The 21,812-nt window shown below is 36.8% G+C and overlaps 1 protein-coding gene across 3 annotated transcripts in view; it reads right to left on the bottom strand.

Moving 5' to 3' along the window:
- Acaca (acetyl-CoA carboxylase alpha) overlaps positions 1-21,812 on the bottom strand; it is a 298,410-nt gene that overhangs the window by 98,535 nt on the left and 178,063 nt on the right. For all 3 annotated transcript variants that reach the window (XM_042690979.1, XM_042690996.1, XM_042690985.1), the window contains 8 exons: positions 19,881-19,937; positions 19,570-19,614; positions 11,766-11,807; positions 10,627-10,842; positions 9,938-10,093; positions 7,749-7,952; positions 2,128-2,283; positions 15-161 (listed from right to left, as the gene is read on the bottom strand). In XM_042690979.1, the coding sequence (XP_042546913.1) occupies positions 15-161; positions 2,128-2,283; positions 7,749-7,952; positions 9,938-10,093; positions 10,627-10,842; positions 11,766-11,807; positions 19,570-19,614; positions 19,881-19,937 (1,023 nt within the window). The remainder of the gene's footprint in view (positions 1-14; positions 162-2,127; positions 2,284-7,748; positions 7,953-9,937; positions 10,094-10,626; positions 10,843-11,765; positions 11,808-19,569; positions 19,615-19,880; positions 19,938-21,812) is intronic.

The following is a 21,812-nucleotide window of genomic DNA, read 5'->3' as shown; positions in this document are numbered from 1 at the left end:
TTTCAAATACTTGCCTCATTTCCTCCTGGAAGCCTGTTCATGTGCACCAGCTGCCCTTGATCATCCAACACCAGTTCAGTATACGTCAGCATGTCAGAGGGCAATGGAGGTGAGGGAAGGAATGCTTGAGTAGACATAGACTCCCAGAGTTTGATCAGAGACTAGTGAGGGAGAGAATTTTTACTAATCAGTGATAATTAACATTTCAATATGAATAGAAGTAATATTAAGACTCAGTCAACCTGGTTTTGCTTTCTTTGTCAAGTGCTTTGCAAAGAATGTAAACATTAGACTAAATGTTCTACTGCCACTATCACTAAATACAGATCTGTAATTACTTTTTACATATTTTTTGGCATGGAAAAAGTCAGGTGTTTTTCCAGTAAAATCAAACTACTGAGTGAAACTGAATCAGAATTAAGTCACTAGCCAATACAAATGCTCTAACACTACCCGGGAAATATTAAAATTAAAAAAAAATAAATACGGAGTTGGGAGGGGGAGTAAGACACATATTCAGCTAAAAACAAACAAAATCTAGGAAAGCCAGATTGAGGCAAAACTATTATTTTAAAAGCCATTATGATGTCTATTTTCAACTTTCTATATAAATGAAACAAATCCTTTCTGAAGTGGGAACTAGTTCACATCTTTTTTTGTATACTTTAAAGCAACATTTAAAGTCCAAATGACTCATACAAACCCACATGTCCTATTGTGTTTATGTCAATCACAAAAAAAGAATTATACAGACTGGGCTGGGTGCTGGTGGCTCACACCTGTTATCCTAGCTACTCAGGAGACTGAGATCTGAAGATTGTAGTTTAAAGCCAGCCCAGGCAGGAAAATCTGTGGAACTCTTTTTTTCAATTAACCACCAGAAAACCAGAAGTGGAGCTTTGGCACAAAGTGGTAGAGTGCTAGCCTTGAGCAAAAGAGTTCGGGAACAGCACCCAAGTCCTGAGTTCAAGCCCCACAACAGACAAAAAAAAAAAAAAAATCACACAGGATCAAATTTCTATTTATAGCATTGACACTGAGAAACATAACCCTCACTCAGTTTCAGGCTAGCAATGCTATTAAAGGGAAATAATGAAATGAGATGTATATGAGCGTGTGTGTGTGTGTGTGTGTGTGTGTGTGTGTGTGTGTGTGTGTGTGTGTGTGTGTGTGTGTGTGTGTGTGTGTGTGTGTGTGTGTGTGTGTGTGTGTGTGTGTGTGTGTGTGTGTGTGTGTGTGTGTGTGTGTGTTTCAAGAGACAGAACTTGCAAATGAATGGTTACAATAAGGTAATCCTTGAATTTGTGAATATAGGAATTATAGACTATCTGCCAATTCCACATGTATTACTTTATTAAGATTCAAATGTTATAATACTGGAAGTATTGCTAGGAAACTTAGAAAAATCCTATATTCATAGAATTTTTTAAAAACAAGTTCAGTATTCTTTTGATACCTTATTCTTTATCTGTTGTATTTTCTGCTGGTGAAATACTTTTCTTGCCTACTATTGATGGAAGAAAAAGCTGCAGCATAGAGATGATTCACCATATAGATCAAAGGAATTTATTTTCATATAGAGGATGAGATTCATAATGTCATATTTTCTCATGCTAGTTTTTATTCAGCTATAATAAATCTCCCACAAAAGAAGTTATACTTTAAACTGTGTACCATGAAGTCTATATTCATTTGTCTATGCTATCTGTATTGATTCTCATCATATTAGCTTAGGCTATCAGCTAGGAACCAGGGTTATCTTGGAAAATAGGAAAATGAGAACTACAGCTTCGTACTTCTCTTTTAATACCCTTAATTTGAATACAGATTTAGTAAATATATAAAACTCTTCACTTACGTCATTATAAGCTACCAGTACAGACACATGGTCTTGGGTTACTTTCTTCTACTTGAGAGACTTCTAGTCTTACCATTCCCCTCATTCATTCTGAAAGAACCACTCAACATTTGAGTTGTCAGTCAAATAATCTTGAACAAAGTACAAATGAAAACAGTGTTGAGACATTTTGGAAGTACTATTTTCTAATCAGAGCTTCATGTGATAGAAATTCAGGAAAACTTTGCCCTCTTGGAATATATCAGAATCTCCACTATTAGCACCTTTACCTGACGAAACATCTCTGGTATATCATATATATATGTTGTTCCTAAGGACTGGGCCTGAAACCTTTTTGATTGAAGCAGATCTTTGGTCACATATGGAGTGTTGATCAACATTCCATGCAATGGTCCCTGTTTGTCTCCATATGCCTGAAACATGATCTGTAAGGAAAAAAAAATGGTATGCAGAATTAAGAGACAGAGGGAAAAAATCAGATATTTCCCTATAGGTTTTTGGATTTTTCCTCCTTGAAAATGATTTTTGGTGAGTTAAACAAGTTTCTTAGCCGGGCGCTGGTGGCTCACGCCTGTAATCCTAGCTACTCAGGAGGCTGAGATCTGAGGATCGCAGTTCAAAGCCAGCCCGGGCAGGAGAGACTGTGAGACTCCTATCTCCAATAAACCACCAGAAAACTGGAAGTGGCGCTGTAGCTCAAGTGGTAGAGCGCTCGCCTTGAGCTCAGGGACAGCACCCAGGCCCAGAGTTCAAGCCCCACGGCCGACCAAAAAACAAAAACAAAAAAACAGTTTCTTAAACACTGTGAACAGTGTGTTCTCTGTTCTCTATAGGCTAAAGTCCAAAAATGTGACACATAACTAGCCCTGTACTGCAAGCTGCTCTTCTTTTTGGATTAGTTGAAATTAAGAACACATGATACAAATTTCCCATCTCAGAGATATACTAAGGATGCTTCCCTTCTGAAGTGACTTGAATTCCAAATACTCAGAAATAAACTGTATCAACTAACCCGAGCAGTCCCAGTATTTAAGTCCTATGCACTAAAGATAATTCTTATTCTAAGGACAGATCAAAGTTCTACCAAGTCATTATGCTTTACTTGATTAGAAAGTGCTTCATAAGTATTATTAGCCACACAAAAGCTTTGATGATTTCTTCTAGGTATTTATAAGTTCTTGTGAGCCAGTAAGATATGGCCTATAGTAAAATAACTACATTTTATAAAGTTATATTATATACATATTTCTCTCTAGTATGTCTATAACTAGTAATTCCTGCAATACCTATATTGACACATAATGAAATCATGCCAGTTTTTAATCATTTTAACTCAAATATTTCTAGAAGAGTACTTCATACTCCATATATTTAGCTAGTCTTATTTGCTTATGAATATTTATAGGGGATGCCATTATTTCAATTCAATTAATATTTATTGAGTGCTCAGAGGTTGTATAACACTAAACTAGGCACTTTATGTATGAATACATAAAATATAGAGTCCCAACACAGTGAATGCAAATGGAGATTGGGATGAAAGGGTATGTGTACACCCACATATCTGTTCAGGTCTAAAATATAAGCACAAGCTAACATTAATGAATAGATTTGTGGGCCTGATATATAGGCATAAAAATGGGATTAAGTACTTTCCTAAACCCTAGGGATAGCTCAGCTTAGTGAATCCTTAGCCCCCTATGGCTGACTTGTCAATCAGGTCCTATTGTGGGCAAAACTTATCTTCGACTACCTAAAAGCCCACAGACTATAGAGCTCCCAGTGTTCCTCCACAAGACCGGTGGGAAAAAGTCACAATGTGGAAGACTTTAGTCTTACGAATGTAAGAGTAGAAACAGTCATATTAAAGAGAGTCAAAGGGTATGTAAGGCAAGGAACGAACACACACACACACACACACACACACACACACACACACACACACACACACACACACACACACACACACACACACACACACACACACACACACACACACACACACACACACACACACGAACTCCAAGGCAGTAAGTAAAAGCAGAACGTTCTTGGAACTACATTTCTTGTCTCCTAAAAAGAGACAAGACCTGTGGGTGAAGGGTATAAGACTGAGTTTTGTGAAGGTCTGGAATAAAATTAGACCGTTCATAGTTAAGCAATGTAACAATTTACTGAGAAAGGGAGTTGAAGAATATATATTACTGCTGGAATCTAAAATAATAAACAACTTGTCTTTCCTCTTCCTCCTTTCTTTTCCTTTATTTTCTTGAGAGCTTACTATGTAACCCAGGCTGTCTTAGAACTCATAATCATCCCATAATTATACTTTTACAAATTTATCCAAAATAAATGAAAATATAAGTACATAAAGATTTATAAATAAATGCTTATAATAGAATTCCCAAAACCCTTAACGAGGAGATAAAGCTCCATCAACTTTAGAATGGATATAAACATTTAGTCAATCCATAAAGTGTAATACTACGTAGCAATTAAAAAGAATATAAACTAATCTCAAAAACATTATGTTAAACCAAAAAATATCAGATAAAGATAATGTGTATTTTTTCCATTTGTTTATATGAAGCTCTAGGACAGGAAAAACCTGTCTATGGTGATAAAAAGCAAATCAATGTCAACCCTGGAATGGAGATGGTAGGCTGAAAAGAACAATGGAAAACCTTTTGTGGTAATCATGAGATATTCCCTATCATGATTGTGATACAGTCAAACAAGTGTGTACTGCTGTCAGAAGGAGTGCATTTTACTACATATTAACAGTGTTTCAACAAAGACTGATTTTAAAATGCTTTTTTTTTAGGCAGATGTGCTGGTGCAAGCTTGTAATCCTAGCTATTCAGGAGACAGAGGCAAGAGGATCACAAGTTAGACAATAACCTAGGTAAAGTTAGCAAAATCCTATCTATACAACAACAAAAACCCTGAGTGAAGTACTTCAAATCTATAAGCCTAGGTGCTTTGGAAGCAGAGACTGAGAGATTACAGTTCAAAGCCAGTTCAAAGGATTCTATCATAACTCATGACTGGACAGAGTGGTATGTGCCTATCCTCCCAAGATACTAAGGAAAAACAATGGGGGGATGCAGGAATGCATACTGGCATTCCATGAACAAAAGGGATCACAGGCCAGACTGACCTGGTCATAAAGGGAAACTCTATCTCAAAATTAATCAATGCAAAAAAGGGCTGGCAGAGTGCCTCAAGTAGCAAAACACCTGCCTGGAGAGCTCAAGACCCAGAGTTCAAACCCTAGTATCATTCTCCCAAAACCCAAACCAAATGAAATTGAGAAAATCAGAAGAGGTTAAGGGCATAGCTTAAGTGGTAGAGTACTTTCTTACCAAGCATGAGACCTAGTTTAATCCCCATTAATGCAAAAACAAATAACAAGTGTTATTTTGCTTTTGTACTACATGCTAGAAATTAATTCACTTCTGCAATAGATTACCAAACTCTCTTCTTACTATGACTGACTACCTGTCAACATTGTTTATTATGACCTGTGTACAGGATTACATAAGAAAAGTGAAACTGAAGCCAGTCAACCCATCTCCTTATTGGCAGAATGAATGACTGGTGTGCTAGGACAAGAGGTAAAGGGGACTAATGGAAGCCTTTGAATAACCAGCTAGCTAGGTTAGCTCCACTTTCGACTATAAAAATACAGGAAATAAAAAAAAACCAGTAAAGTTCGTGATAATGTGTATATTGTTATATAGTTCCCCTTTTACGAGAGACTGGATTCTCTTAGAAAATGATCTCTGCCCCAGAGTCTGCTGCCTTAGAACCCTGTACTTTCTTTTTTTTTTTTTTGGCCGGTTGTGGGGCCTGAACTCTGGGCTGGGCGCTGTCCCTCAGCTCTTCAGCTCAAGGCTAGCGCTCTACCACTTGAGCCATAGCGCCACTTCCGGCTTTTTCTGCTTATGTGGTGCTGAGGAATCGAACCCAGGGCCTCAGGCATGCAAGGCAGGCGCTCTACCACTGAGCCACCTTCCCAGCCCAGAACCCTGTACTTTCATGTTATGATGGCACATATGCCTCAGAGAAACAAATTATCTTTTTCCATTGGGATGTAAATTTCCAAGCAGTTAACAAATATTAAGTTAACTAATGAATATATGAATGTCAGACATGGCACTGTATTACCTTAAATCCTCTAATGATTCATTACAGAAAGAAGATAAAAGCTTAGCAATATGCACCCAGTAGGCATTGGGAGCACAAGAACTGGGCTGGAGGTTGTTTAGTTCCCAGTAAACCTGGGATCACAAAGCATGCCCCAGCAGTGCTCCAACTCTCAGCTGAAGAACCTGATGAAAATGTCTTCTTGCAGGATTTCTTGAAATATGCAAGAATATAGTAAAAGAGGAACCCTCAGGTTGACAGTGTCATTCTTTCACATGCCTCCTGAGTGCTGATTTCATGCCAGGCACCTAAGCTCTGATAAGGCACCTATACCTTTCATGATCCTGTGTCACCACTAGCTAGCATGAGGGAGATGTAAGAGCTTGTTAATAAGAGAAAAAGGAAGTAGTCATGAAAATCAAACATATTTACCCAAAACATTAACATCTCAAATCATCTTATTTTTACAAGAATGTGCTTCCAGCTGGGCACCAGTAGCTCACATCTTTAATCCTAGCTATTCAGGAGGCTGAGATCTGAGGTCTGTGGCTCAAAGGCAGCCTGGGAAGGAAGGTCCCTAAGACTCTTATTTCCAATTAAGCACTAAAAAACCCAGAAGCAGAGCTACGGCTTAAATGTTAGAGTGCTAGCCTTGAGGGAAAACAAAACAAAACAAAACAAAACAAAAAAACAACCCATAAACAGTGCCTAGGCACTGAGTTCAAACCCCAGACTGAGGGAAAAAAAAGTTTTCCTAGAAGAAACTATAGAACTACCATGCCCAACTTGTTTTATAAGATAGAGTCTCACTAACTTTTGCTCCTGTTGGCTTTAGCTCTCAGCCTCAAGAGTAGTTAGGCATGAGCCACAGTGCTTTAGTATGAGGTTTAGTATGAGGCTTTCTTGGTACTCTACAACTTGAGCCATGCCTCCAGATTGGCTTTTTGCTGGTTAACTGGAAATAGGACCTTTCTGCTCAGGATGGCTTTGAACCATAATCCTTCAGATCTCACACTCCTAAATAGCTAGGATTAGAACTGAGCTACCAGTGCTCAGGAAAAAAGAATTCTAAATTTTTTTTAAAAAAGAGACATTAATATTATCATAGAATTTGTACACTGTGTCATTTTTCATCTTTGTATTCTTGGTATTTGTTCCCTGAAAAAAAAAAAACAAATTAAAGTTTGACACTTTGTTCCCATGTTGAGATAAAACAAATCTGAATTCTGTAAAGATGTATATAAACAGAGAAGCATAGGGAGAAATATGAAGCCACTGTACGACACTCATTTATTATACTATGTTGAAGTTTTACTACTTCAAGATAGAAGTTAGTGACATACTCCAACAATTTTCCTTTCCTTACTTGCCAAAGAATTGTCTAATTGCACTGAAAACAAAGAAGAAAAATGACTAGAAGACCAGACTGCTAAAGTAGCCCAAACAAAAAACCAACAACCAACCAACCCCAAATTGCAGAATTACATGTGGAGTCAGGTTCATTTGGCATTTTTCTAGTGTTCATCAGTATGTGGCAAAATGTTGAGGGTTTTATAACTGCCATGACTGAGAATATAGGCATTATCTTATAAAGCAAATGAGGGTTTTTCAAATTCACCTAACCACTTAAGCTGAAAGAGTGTACCAATGGGGTTTGTTAGGTTGGGTTTTCCATAACAAAGACAAGTGGCTTCTCTGTAGGACCAAACAGAATGGGGAAGAGCTGGCTTGACTACTGTACCTGTGCTGTCCTGGAGTCAGTCACTTCCTTGTAGAGGCTGATGTCCAAGTAATAGCCAGACTCGTTTGTCAGGAAGAGGCGGATGGGAATTGCTTTTCCAGTTGGTGTCAGGCGAATGTTGATTTTCAGTTCTGCCTGGAGGACGCGCAATTTCCACAGCCGACTTCCATAGCGCATTACCATGCTCCGCACAGATTCCTCAATCTGACACAGACACATCACCAAGCACAAAACTTCAATATCTTGTAACTAAGACCTGGTTAAGGTCTGCCCATCTTTGGGAAAGGAAAAGTGGAAAAAGATGCTGGCTTGTGGAGATGTACACCACACATATTCCTGACAAAAAGTGGTCAAATAGTTTCTCCTCAACCTATTCTTGCTTGGAACAAGTCAGGGACAATTTCTTGCTGGTTTGGCATTTCAGTGGTTTCCTTTGACTAACAACACCTAAATCTGTACAATTTCTTCCCCTTTCCCAATTATATTCCTACTCTATATCAAAGATCTGTAATATCTAAAATTAAAAGCCATGAGATTTAAGCAAAAGCCCAAATAAGAATAAAATCTCTAGTTAAATAGCTATTAAGTAGCATTTATATGCATGGTAACTATGTTTCATTGCAGTTACAGGACCTTAAATCAACATAGCAATTACCACCATGAGCTTTTTTTCCATACAATTTTATTAAACTTGATAATATATGTCTACTGGTAAATTGCACGAATTAAAGAAAGGCAATCTGTAGACTATACTATACCATTCTCTCTAAACTTAAAGTTTGGTCACTGCTAAGTCCAAAAGGGAATTAAAGAGTTGGGACCTACTGGGTTTCTTTACATACCTTAAAGCTTAGTACTCTTGTTTTTCAGAGTTAGGAGTTATTTTGGTTAAGTGATTTTATAGGTGATTTTATTATTGACATACAAAAGCAAAACTTTCTAAAATACTTCCTTAGTGTCCTACAAAATCTCAATCATCTTTCTCTAATGATTTTTCTTTTCTTTTTTGTCAGTCATGGGTATTTGAACTCAAGGCTTGGGTGCTTTTCCTGTGCTTTTCTGCTCAAGGCTAATAAGCCACAGTACCACGTCTGGCGGCTAATTTGAGATGAGTCTCAGTTTCCTGCATGAGCAGGCTTTGAACTGTAATCCTCAGATATCAGCCTCCTAAGTGCTAGGATTACAGGAGTGAGCCACCAGCACCCCACCTCCAATGATTCTGTGCCACCTTGCAAGCTTGCTTCTGCACCACAGAATGTTCATTGAGAATGGGTTTCAAAGAGTTAACTTCCTTATTCTCAAATTTGCTTGCCACTAAGAGATATTTATCCATTCTTTTCTCAAGGGAATGAAAGCCAACAATCTCTATGTACAGGAAAGTGACAGCTGTCTATGATTGGCAAAGCAGCGCCTGGGCATGTGGGTATTTAGAATGGAGGAAGCAGGAAGTCTGACATTAAAAATTTGAGAAAAATCAAAAGTACATGTCTACAATAGATCTGGAGAAAGGGAAATACTGGCCATCCTATCTAAACTCCATCATATCATGACAGAGTCAGAGGGAGCAGAAATAGAGCAGCTTGTTCTTGCTGTACCCAAAGTAAGAGTCAGGTACAGAATTATCTTGTTTTTGTCCCTTAAATTATATAGAATGTATTTTAGAACAGAGTGCCCCAGGGAAGAAAATAAGACATAGTATATGTGAAATTCCTTATTAGCCAAATTCTCTTATTGTAGAAAAACACTAAAAAAAAAAAAAAATAGGTCAGACATTTTGGAAAGTGCTTTATCTCACCAACGCCACCAACGAATTAACATTTAGTACAATTTAGTGCACAGTATCAGTAATTTAGCCCAAGCCTAATAGAGAAAAAATAATTATTCCAGAAGAGAAATCCTAGAGAATATAAAGCATGACCACTAATGTGGCAAATATCACAATATTAGTACCAATGCAGAGTTTTTATTACAGCTTATAAATGACCAGCAAGCTAACAGCACACCCTTTCACCAAGAGGACTGTTCCTAATGGCTACAACAAATTTTTGACACTCCCCAGAAATTAGAAGCAGTCTGTAAACTTTAAAGATGAACAACTGGACCTACTTACACAAGTACTCACTTCCAAATTCATGTGAAATACACATAACTCTTTCCTAGTGCTCATAGAGAAACTGTAAGAAAAATACCTTTGATGGGTCCATGATGACAGTGGGTACAAAGTTGAGGAAGATATGGTTACAGTCAGTGCGAACATTCGTGTTGTTAAAAGCAACTTCCAATTCATCCATGGCTTCCAGGAGCAGCCTCTCCCCTTCATTTTGTAGATATTCAAAAGAGGCTTCCTACACAGGAAGAAAATCACCAACATTCATGTGTTTTAAAGGCAATAAAGAATTGCTGTTATGATAACTTAAAGATCCATATATCATGACTCATAAAGTACCTGCTAAAGACATTATTTTACTTTTCTCTCTAGTGTCAGTTTAGTGACCCCAACACCAGACCTTTCCTCTGCCTCTTAGTGTTTTGTTTTTACCCATAGGTGGAGCTGGTAAACATCCCTGAGCTGGGCCAAATAGGGCTCTATAGAAATGAGAAATTCCCTGAGGTTGTTCTGTTACATACTTTTCCTTTTCTAGAGTGAGTGCTCTCATGGTTTTATGACTAAGAAATATCAGATAAAGAAAAAAAAGCCTTAATTACTTGCAATATTTACTTTTGTGAGAGAAATGACTTCCAGACATCTGTGAGCTATTAGGAGACTAGAAGAGAAAATGAGAGTCTTGATTCAAACTATAAAAACTTGATTTTGAACCATGCTTATGCCTCTGTCACTTCCCAGAGGGATAACTTCCAGTTAAAGTACAGCACCCACCTTTGTGACCAGATCAGAATGTCTAATGATTGCACGAACAAAGAACCTGTAGTCTGTTACTTCTGTGCCCACTTCCACCTTGGCTGCCCCAAGATACAGGTGCATTTTATGATTAGCACATGGAATAGCAGTAAGGTCGAAATTTCTCATCCGGTTCAGTTCTAACTGAAAAGCCAGAGCAGGCTCCAAGTGACGATAGATACGATCTTCCTCAAACTGAACAGGAAAATCAGAGAAAACAACGGCTTACATGAGGCAATTACAAAGTTATATTATGATTGGGTAAGTTAAAGGGATGGTTAAAAAGAGAAATATAAAGAAGTATAACTGTGACTCAAGTGGCAGCCTTAAGCACTAGCCTTGAGCAAAAAGAACTTAAGGGACAGAGCTTAGGACCCTGAGTTCAAGCCTCAGTACTGGCATCAAAAAATTTAGAACATTTTACACACACACACACACACACACACACACACACACACACACACACACACAAAACTGTGGTAATAAGACAACAAAAACAGCTGCAGGCAAAGCTATTGTTTGGCTTATGTAAGACTGAAGGCCAGAATACCTATTCATGCCCCAAATTTTCAGCATTATTTTTTATAATTAACTATAGATTGCTTCATGTTAACACCTTTTTCACATTCTGATATTTGGGGCATTTCTTTAAAATATTTGGATTTGGAGCAAAATATGCCTACAGATACATAATATTTATCTTTTCAAAAGTTGTAATAGTATATTTACTATATGCTTTCCTGAAACGGAATAGTTTCTTGTAGTGTACATGTCAACTACATGAACAGAGAGAGATAGAGCAAAAATGTAAGCTGGTAAAGAAACCCAAATGGTATAAATTGTTACATATTAAAACTGAAAAACAAACAAGAGCTCAAAATATGTCTGTAAAGGACAAAAATTATCCTACTAAGTGTAGAGCCCTTTAATATCATTAGATCTATTCTAAAAAGGTTAAGAATGATCTGCAAACATGAATGACTGGTTCCTAAACCAAACACTTTCTAAAGGCAGTGTGCTTACTTGGGTAAGGCAAAGGGAAAATTAAAGATCATAAATGCACAGGTGCACAAGAAAAGGGTGGGAGGGGGTGGAGAAAAAGCAAGAGCAGTCCTTACCTTATCCCTTGCTCGAAAGGTGAAAAATTTAGGAAATTCTCTCTGCATTAAAGAAGTAGGGGAGAGAAATGTTAGTCCTTCAGAGATATGGCTTTTTGGGGACAAACATACAATATAAAAGTAGTCAAGTATCTAAAGAGAATTTCCTCAAAAACATGGTCCTTATCCAAGCATAGTCCAGGAAATATGAATAATCCCCTGGGTAACTATCACTTTGACCCCCACTTCCAAATATGAGATTACTCAGCTGTTAACCTAACTTTAGTCTCTATCTTCTCATAAAAAAGAAATTTGTGGGGTTTTTTTTATGTGTCTTCTATGTGGAAGAAAAAAGTTTGCTTTTGGAACAACCTGGCAAATAAAACCAATACACCTCTATGCTATAGCCATTGCAGTTGTACTTACTGGGCTGATTTCCCCAGTTTCTCCTTAAGAAACCCCTAAAATGTAAACCAGCTAGATAACATAGACTCTTCAGACCAAGGTGCTGTTGTTTTTCACATTCACTGTCAAGTCAATATTTCAAGAGTTTAAATAATAACACTTAAAAACTTAGTATGAGATGCCACTTTAGTTACCACTCTTACATCTAGGGAAAAAAGGGGGCAGAACTAGTGAACTTGTAATTGCTAGGTTTTAACTCCTCTTTTGCAGCACATTACACAAGAAAGCAACCAATTCACTAGAACCTTATTAATTAACAAAGATGAATTCAATTAGCAGAGTTCATTAGTTTCTGAAATTTAACTTATTAACACCAAATACCCCTGTTTCTCGGATGGGAAGGTCTACTGGCAGTGCTAGCATCAAGTCATTACTATTTGTCTCTATAGGAGGTTTCATTAGGCATCTTCTTCATTATGAGTGCAATATAATCAAACACTTGATACAAAACAGAGAGAGACCAGAACTAGCTGCCTACATATCCTTCAGTGGGTTTTTTAGGAACCATGAAGGAAACAAATGAAAATCTTTTAGGTGTTGGCCCATCAAATGCTCCTAATAACCTAGAGGGAAACTAATTTTTTATTATGACTTCCTTCTCACCCCAAATTTTACAAATAAGCAAGTCTAGGATTACAAGATATACATAGGATCATAGAAGAAGAAAATAAACCTTAGTCTTTACTATTCAAAAGCTTATATTTTTTCACCTCTAAAGTACAAGACATTATCTTTCTGTTCTTCTAATCGAAATTCCTTATTCAGGGAATTTCTCTTTGATGAAACAAACAACAATGAAAAAACAGAAAATAAAATTTTAAGGAAGAGTTTGAGATGGCTCAGGTAGTACAACACTTGTCTAACATGCACAAAAGACTTTTTAACGGGGAGGGGGGAGGAGGCTAGGAAACAAAGCAAAAGTCACACTGAAAATATGAGGTTTTTAATTTGCTGAAAATTTCTTGAATAGTTGCTACATTATATTTCATCCTCATCGTGTACAGTAATAAATCTGTTTATATTTTCTTTGGCATTTTAACTAAAAAAACTGAACATACTTGTAGGAGTTTATTTACCAAGCCTAGGGAAATCCCTTGTCCTTACTTGAGTATTTAAAGGCCCCTTAAAAGGGGATTTTATAAAGGACTAATCTTTTACTAGTATTTTGTTCTAAATAATTCTCTCTGACACATTCTATTCCCTCTGACCTAATGACAGGGAAGTACATGAATAAGTAGGAAGAGTTGAGTTGTCAGTAGGTCATATGCTTAAAGCTTTTACATATCTAGTCTGGCCTTCAGAAAATTACCTAAAATGTAATACATGTCAAAGAGGGAAAGATAGCTGGATACTGAAGGCTCACACATCTAATCTTTACTACTCAGAAGGACTACACCTGGAGGACTGTGTGTTGAGGCCAGCCTGGGCAGAAGAATCCTGAAAGACTCCATCTCTAAAATAGTGAGCAAAAAGGCAGAACTGAATGTATGACATTAAGCAGTAGAGTTCTAGCCTAGCAGACACAAGGCCTTGAATTTAAACCTTTTTACCAAGAAAAAGCCAAAACAACAACAAAAAAAAACTTTGAAAAGTCAAGAAATGTTAAGCACATACTTTACTATTCTGTGTAGACTATTATTACCTAATTAATAAGAGTATTTATTTGGCGTAATATTTATTCAATTACGCACATTTGTACTATTTCCACTCAAAAATAAAACCATTTTCTTTTAAAATACAACAGTAACACCAAAAAATGCTTTCTTTTTCCATCAAACTAATTAAAAATTTTTGTAGTAACTGAAAGGCAGGAAAAGAAAGCAGCTTAAGTGGAAATATCTTTATTACAAATAATGAAGGAGACTAATTCTTAGAGAACAAACTAGCTCTAGGTGACAAGAGCACGCAGCAACTACCAATTAAGAAAACCACTTTCAGGCCACAGGAGTAGCTCAAGCGGCACAACACCAGCCATGAGGGAAGAAGCTAAATAACAGAATGAGGCCCTGAGTTCAAGTCCCATTAATAAAATAAAATAGAAAGTTCAGTTTCATTTAGGTTAAGAAAGGGTATCATAACAAATTTCTCTTTATATTTCTAACTTTTGAGTAAATTTAATATGCATGGCAAAAAACTTTAAAAATTGAGCATTTAAAACAGGGGGTAGCAAAAACTTCTTGCTGAAAGCAAAGCTATCAAGAAATTCTTCAAACTGGGTGCCAGTGGCTTGCATCTAATCCTTGCTACTCAGGAGGCTGAGATCTAAGGATAGCAGTTCAAAGCCAGCTTGAAGAAGAAAGTCCATGAGACCCCTATCTCTATTAAACCACCAAGAAACAAAACAAAATGATGAAACCAGAAGTGGAGCTGTGGCTCAAGTGGTACAGTGCTAGTCTTGAGCACAAAGGCTCAGGGACAGCACCCAGTCCCAGAGTTCAAGCCTTAGGACTGGCAAATTAAATTACATTAAAAATTCTTTGAGATATCAGAAGTCTAAAGACTTTTGTATTATATAAGCTACCCCCTTTACCCTTGGGCATTCAAAAAAACCATAGAATCACAGTAAATTCTTTAACCTGAAGACGAAGAATGGAATCAGTCTTGGCAAAATAAAGTTCTCCAGATTCTACCTCATTTAATGGTTGGGAGTAGTGGCACACATCTGTCACCACAGCTACAGGAACCTACAATGTCTGGGCACAGTGGCATGTAACTGTCAACTCCAGCAACACAGGGAGGGAGACGCAAGCAGGAAGATTATAGCCCACGCTGGCCTGAGTATAAAGGGAGACCTTACTTTGAAAATAGCCAGCATAAAAAGTGGCCCGAGGCATAGTTCAAGTGGTTGAATGCCTCCCTTGCAAATATCAAGCCCTGTGTTCACTCTCCACTAATGCCAAAAAAATTTTTTTAAATGTCTTCACTACACCTCATTTTCATGCTGCCAATTTTTCCACTAACAGCATTCATGCTTATTCCATCACTAATGCAATTGCTTTCCAGGCATTCTACTAGGTTTATAGGCAAATATCATAATTGAATGTACACACACACACACAAAAAACTCTCTTAGTGTTCTGGTACCAAAAAAAAAAAAAAAAGAAAAGAAAAAAAGAATGCAACATTTCTCAGGAAGAAATTATGCCCCTGCTGTGTTCTAATCAGCCAACCATCATCAAGACAATCAAAATAATTTGCCTAAATTAGCCAATCAAGACACCCTGCAAATCAGAGAATGTGAAAACCTGCAACAGAAAACATCATAGCTGATTATGATACTAATAATCGTGTTAAAAACCTAATGAGATGAAGAAATTGGGAGCTTGCTGGTGCAATTCTCTTTTACCTCAACATGCTGAGAACTAATTAAATAGACTGTAATTAAAACAAAAACCTAAACCAAACCTTCTGAAAACTAATAGTTGGTCCAGTAGTAAAGAGAACTACCTTTTCATAACGGGGTGGGGAGGGAAAGAAAGAAAGAAAACAGGAAAGAAAAGAAAAGAAGAGGGGAGGGGAGGAAAGAGGGAAAGGAGGGAGACAAAATACTAACCATTATAAATGTTCATGCACAGGGACCAAGTAATCCAAAACATTTAATTTCAAAGCGAGAGTTACACAAAAGTCATGAAACTATACTATCCCTTTGGAGAATTCTGGCAATTTTTTAAAACCTCATGAAATTGTATAAGAAAGAAATCAAAGGAAATATTTCATAAACCAACATTTGTAAAACTGAATTAGAATCTTACCAGTTTTTGGATCTCATATTTTTGTTTTATGTGGCTAAAGAAAGGAAAAAATCCTGATAATACTCATTTTAGTATGCCTCCAAAAAGTTCCTTTAAAAAGCCTAATATAACCCAATTAAAACTTTCTGATAATTTTTTGAACTAGAGACCTAAAATGTAAGTAACAAGAGTTGATAAATTTAAACATGGAACTACAGAACCATAGCTTATAAACAGTTGCAGAAATTGAAGAAATTTATTCCTTTGCTTTAAAGGCTTTTATCCCCCTCTTATTTCTTTTTAATAAGATCTGTATCTACTCAAACTTATTTAAGTATCAAGTTATACAGTTATTTAAGTTTCATTATGGTTATTTTTATTTATTTATTTATTTTTGCCAGTCCTGGAGCTTGAAATCAGGGCTTGAGCACTGTCCCTGGGCTGCTTTTGCTCAAGGCTAGAACTCTACCCCTTGAACCACAGTGCTACTTCCAGCTCTTCCTGTTTATATGGTACTCAGGAATTGAACCAGGGCTTGATGCATGCTAGGCAAGCACTCTACTACTAAGCCACATTCCCAACCCCTTATGGTTGCTTTTAATTAGTAGGTTATGGAAGAAGACTGACACCCAGTCCTCTCCTTTCAGTGGTCAATCTTGCTCTCTCTGCAGGAATCTCCATATGTAAGAGTCAAACAACTAAGGCAGCAACAGATATATCTGTGGCAAGTTTTCTGGGAACTATAGTAATTATACAATGAATACTCAAAATGCTATGGATCTCCCTGGAATCTGAAACCTCATATTACACCTCTCCCTTACGGACTGGCCCTCATTTGCCAGCTCTGAGGCAATCTGAAAGATCCCAAACTTTGAAACAGCACAGATTGATTCATTCCACACCAACAAATGTTGTTCTTAATAAAAACTTGGTAACCTTCCTCCTCTCCTTGCCCCTAATGTGCACATTCTTTCTTCAATAATATATGGATTTCACAGTGTAGAACAGGGGAGGCTGCATACATCACTGTGGATTACCAAGAAGCCAGGGAGATCAAGGGATTCATCCCTAACACTCCTGAAAAGCTTCCTCTTTTTCACTCTGCACTATGTGCCAAGCATATATCAGATGACATGACAGAAGAAGTTAAGTATCCTTCATGAATGGCAAGCTACCACCAATGAAAAACTCAAAGCAACACCCTGACAGTGAGCCCCAGATTTGTACAATTCTTGCCAAGGTTTTCCGGTTATCGTGGGTGCCAGATGGAGTTCAGTAAAACAAGAACTAAAAACAAAAACAACAACAACAAAAAAAAACCCACAAAGAAAGAATCATTATTTCTAAGTTATACCCCAATTCCTCTTTCATTCAATCCCGTAAATCAAGTTCAGCCCACATCCAAACCTTAACATTCTCTATGCTCTAAAGCAGCCTTTCTTATACCCATGACAAAACAGGCTACTTGATAATTCCAATAATTTCCCACTTAGTGACACTATAAATAGGAGCTAGACAATGACTGCCAGGCCCTACCCCCCTACAGCTAGCCTTTGCCTATACATTTCTTCTTTCAACCTAAATCCAGCATATAAGGACATCAAAGGAAAAGCAAAACGTTTCTCAAGCTGTTAGATAAACTCTAAGACACAACATAGATTCAGAGATAAGAAGGACTTTCACATATTATAAAATAATAAAAACTGTGAGAACTAATAATTCTGGCCTTTTAGTGGGCAGGATTTTCTTGTTTTTGTGGTCCTAAGCCTTGAACTCAAAACCCTGAGCTTGCTAGGCGGGAGCTCTACTATTTAGTTATGCCTCCAGTCATTTTTGCAATGGTTATTTTGAGAGTCTTGCTTTTTGCCCAGGTTTTCACTTGAACCAAGATCTTCCTATTTTATGTGCCCTACAGAAACTAAGGTTAACAGGTACATGCTGCCATGCCCAACTTCTTCTACTGAGACAGAGCCCCATGAACTGCCCTGGACCTACAATCTTCAAAGTCTCAGCCTCTTATGAGATGACAGGTATACATCACTAGACCCAGATAGATATTAGCTGAGATGTGGTCTCATGAACTTTTTTTTTGGCCTGGGCTGGCCTTGAACCTTGGATCTTCCTGATCTCAGCCTCACTGGTTAGATCAATTATAGGAACTAACAAGCTACCCTGGCCTGGCTTAGTTGGCAGATTTAATTGATCATGGAATACTGACTCTGGAAATCAGTTAGTAGTGTGCTATCATCATGAAGACTTTATGATTACAAAAAGATAAATATACATACTCTGTGTCCTTTTCAAGAATAATATACTATTTTTTGAAAGTCAGTGGCAAAAAGAAAAAGCTTCCCAATCTTCATGAACCTACTCACTTATTATTCCAAAATCCAGAGCCTTGTACTGTCATGTATACTTTTGTTCTGCTCAGCACTACCAGGCAGTGTTTATTCATGGGCTCTCATATTCTGTCCTCTAGTATCAATTTTATACTGTAAGCTCCTGATTTTTCTTCCTAAAGCCCCAGGGTTCTCTTTAAGCTCCTCATACTTCTCCACTGATGCCAGTTTTCTATCTAAAATTATTGATTGATATATATCTACACTCTACTTGATTTCCTGACATCAATAACACAAGGGAATCATGTAGTAGACAACATTTCCTAAAGCATTTCAGAAAATCTTGGCTCTTGAGCTTGCAAGGTAGGCATTCTTATTTCTCTGTATAGTAGATCAGCAAGGTGACTTGTATGAAGAAAAATGTCAAGTGCTAAAGACTTAATAAGCAAAAGGTAATAATAGCAATCACACACAGGTCCTTGGGTTCAGAAAGTCCTTTCTGGAACTGCAAACATTACAGCAAATGAACAGGACTTGAACACTACTAAAAAACAGAAAAACAAAAGTAAAAACTTTTATCTAGAAAATTAAGATTTCTTAATGTCCTGTGGAATATTTAGCTACAATAGAGTCAATTTTTAATGAAACAATTTTTAGAATGACATCATGATTGTAAACTAACTTCTTGGCCTTACTGTTATCACTATACTGGGTAAATTCATTGGGAAAACCATAATTCAGATGCCGGCCAATTGGTTACTTCTTTTTCCAGTAAAATTGTAATAATATTGAGTTAATTTATCAAAGTGAAAGAGCAACAGAATGCTTAATTTTTATTTATTTAGAATTAGCCTAAGACAAAAATAGTAATTTAGGCTCTGTAAAAGCATTTTAAATAATAATGTATTGGTCTTCAGAATTGAGACTTCTCAGTAACAGATTTTGAATTTTTCTTTGGTAGAAGGCCCAATCTCAAACACAATGGCTATTTCTTGATTATGGAGTCACTAAATTACCATTTAGCTCCTATTTCTTCCATATTCATCTGAAGAAATATATTGCTTATTCTTAACTATTCCCATAACTATGTTGACAATTCATATGAGCAAAGAAAAAAGTTTTCACTGAAACACGGGAAAATTAAATATATTCACTATACTACTTTCTAAAAGAAGAAGGATCAAAGACAATCTCATCTTTCTATATAACTTAGACATATCTGTGTAAATAAGCAGTGGCAAACAGATAAAACTGTAAGTCATCTTTTATAAAATTTTTCTCTTTACTTACATGAAATCTCTGATCCACCTCACAATTGACCTGTTTTCTGAAATCCTTTCAAATAAAAGAAAGAAAGGGGAAAAAAAAAACAGCAGAAACTGTCAATCAGTAATAACATTAAAATCAAATTGAGTAATATGTAATGTTTATAAAGTCCTTCCCAGAATTCTAAGTGTTGCCTAATTCTTTCAATTAAATTTACAGAAAAAGTTATTTCCTGGCATAAATTCTACAAGTAAGCATGTAACTGTGATTCATATTTACTTTTTTTAAATTCAGCAGCAACATAAATGCCAGAAAAATATAATTCATGTCAATACCTTTTGTGCCACAAGGAAAGTAAGGCGTCGGATTCCATGCTCAACCAGGGTAGCTTTCTATGAAAAAACACATAAAAGAGAAATGATATTTCCGTTCATTCTAAATTTTACCCTCTTCAATTCTTATAAGGCTTCGATTGTGGTAAGCATCTTTTTGGATATCTTTATCTCAGTCCAGATCCTTCACTTTTGCAAATAAATCAACATGACTACTAAGACTAAGTCTTATGATGTAGGTTTTACACTGATCAGGAAAAAATAGAAAGAAAATCTTGTGGAAGAGAAAGGGTTCTATGAAGTCAAATTCTGAATTCATTCACATTAAGGTAAAGTTTCATGCAAGTTATGGTTACAGAAATTATGCTACTGAACATTCAACCGTGAAGACTATCTCTGATATAGAAGCTAAATGAATTTATAAGGAGGAATATAAAGAATGGTTCACAAAACAGGAAATATAGGCCCTATACAGTTGTTTCGATGGTATCAATTACAGCACTCCTGGAATTTAACCTCACAATTCCTAACCTTTCATTTCTTCTAAAACAGTTCCCCTTTACTTTTCACCCCCCCCCCCCTTTTTTTTGGTCCGGTTGTGGGGCCTGAACTCTGGGCCTGGGCACTGTCCCTCAGCTCTTTAGCTCAAGGCTAGCGCTCTACCACTTGAGCCACAGCGCCACTTCCGGCTTTTTTCCCCCTTTTTTTGCTTATGTGGTGCTGAGGAATCAAACCCAGGGCCTCATGCATTGCAAGGCAAGCACTCTACCACTGAGCCACCTTCCCAGCCCCACTTTTCACACCTTTTAAAATGGGTAAAAGCATCTAGGTATGGTGGCATCTACCTATAATTCCAGAGTTTGGAAGGCTAAAGTAGAAGGGTAATGAGCTCAAGGCCAGCCTGGATTACACAGAATTAGAGGTCATTCTCAAAGCAAGCAAACAAGCAAAAATACTTGAGAGGATGGGTAGGATAAGAGAGATAAAAAACAATGGAAGGGTTGATACTGATCAAGGTTCATTGTACCCATAACCTGACATGTTGAATTGAAACCCCTTTTTAGGACTAAAGATTATACACACATCCATGAATACATACACACATATGTACATATACACACATATATACTTGTACATATAGTATTCACATAGACAAACAATATATCAGAGGAAAAATAAAGATCGGTAGTTTTCTAGACAGCCTTGGTCTTCTGGCCCTAAGCCTTCCTCTATCCTATACTGCTCACTTACCTCAAAAGGCAAAGAAACAAAGTGTGAATTAAGTGAGAGACAAGCTTTTAAATGTCCCTAATAAAGAGCTACATCCCAGCAAGTAGAAAATCAGCTCCACTGGTTACATGGCTTGAGAGAATATATGAATAGTACACATTTCAGAACCTATAACTGACTTCACATACCTTGCTAAAACTTAAATAAAGAAATATGTTTATAAGCCAATTCTCAACGTTCATGGTATAATATGGAGTTTTTAAAATCCAAATTGGCTTCCTTTTATAAAGAACTATGTTCCTGGGTCACTTCTTTTTATTTCTCTATTTCTCTTATAGTATTGGCTGAGTAACAGAATTGAGTTTTATTAATATCACTAGCAAAAATTAATTGGAAAAATAAATTTAATATTTATAAATTTGAATAATACATTTTCAAGTCAAATATAAATCATATTTAAAAGTTAGGTCACATTTTAAATATAGGTCACATTTGAAACTTATCCATGCTGTCATCATGTTCTTTACCATAAATAACCCAAAACTGACAGCATAGTAAGAAAACACTGTGGAAAGGAAGGGGGTGTGGTGATGCTTGGTCTCTCAATGTATACAGTAACAGAAACATTTCTTCTGACACCAACAAAGAATTCCACTACAGTCAAGTCCTTCAGAGACAAGCATCAATAGCTGTGTTCTGGCAAGG

The sequence above is a fragment of the Dipodomys spectabilis genome, unplaced genomic scaffold (assembly GCF_019054845.1).
Source record: "Dipodomys spectabilis isolate Male_0828 unplaced genomic scaffold, ASM1905484v1 ptg000004l, whole genome shotgun sequence".
Classification (NCBI taxonomy): Eukaryota; Metazoa; Chordata; class Mammalia; order Rodentia; family Heteromyidae; genus Dipodomys; species Dipodomys spectabilis.
The sequence above is the reverse complement of the archived record's forward strand: the minus strand, read 5'-3'. Positions and strand labels throughout refer to the sequence as shown.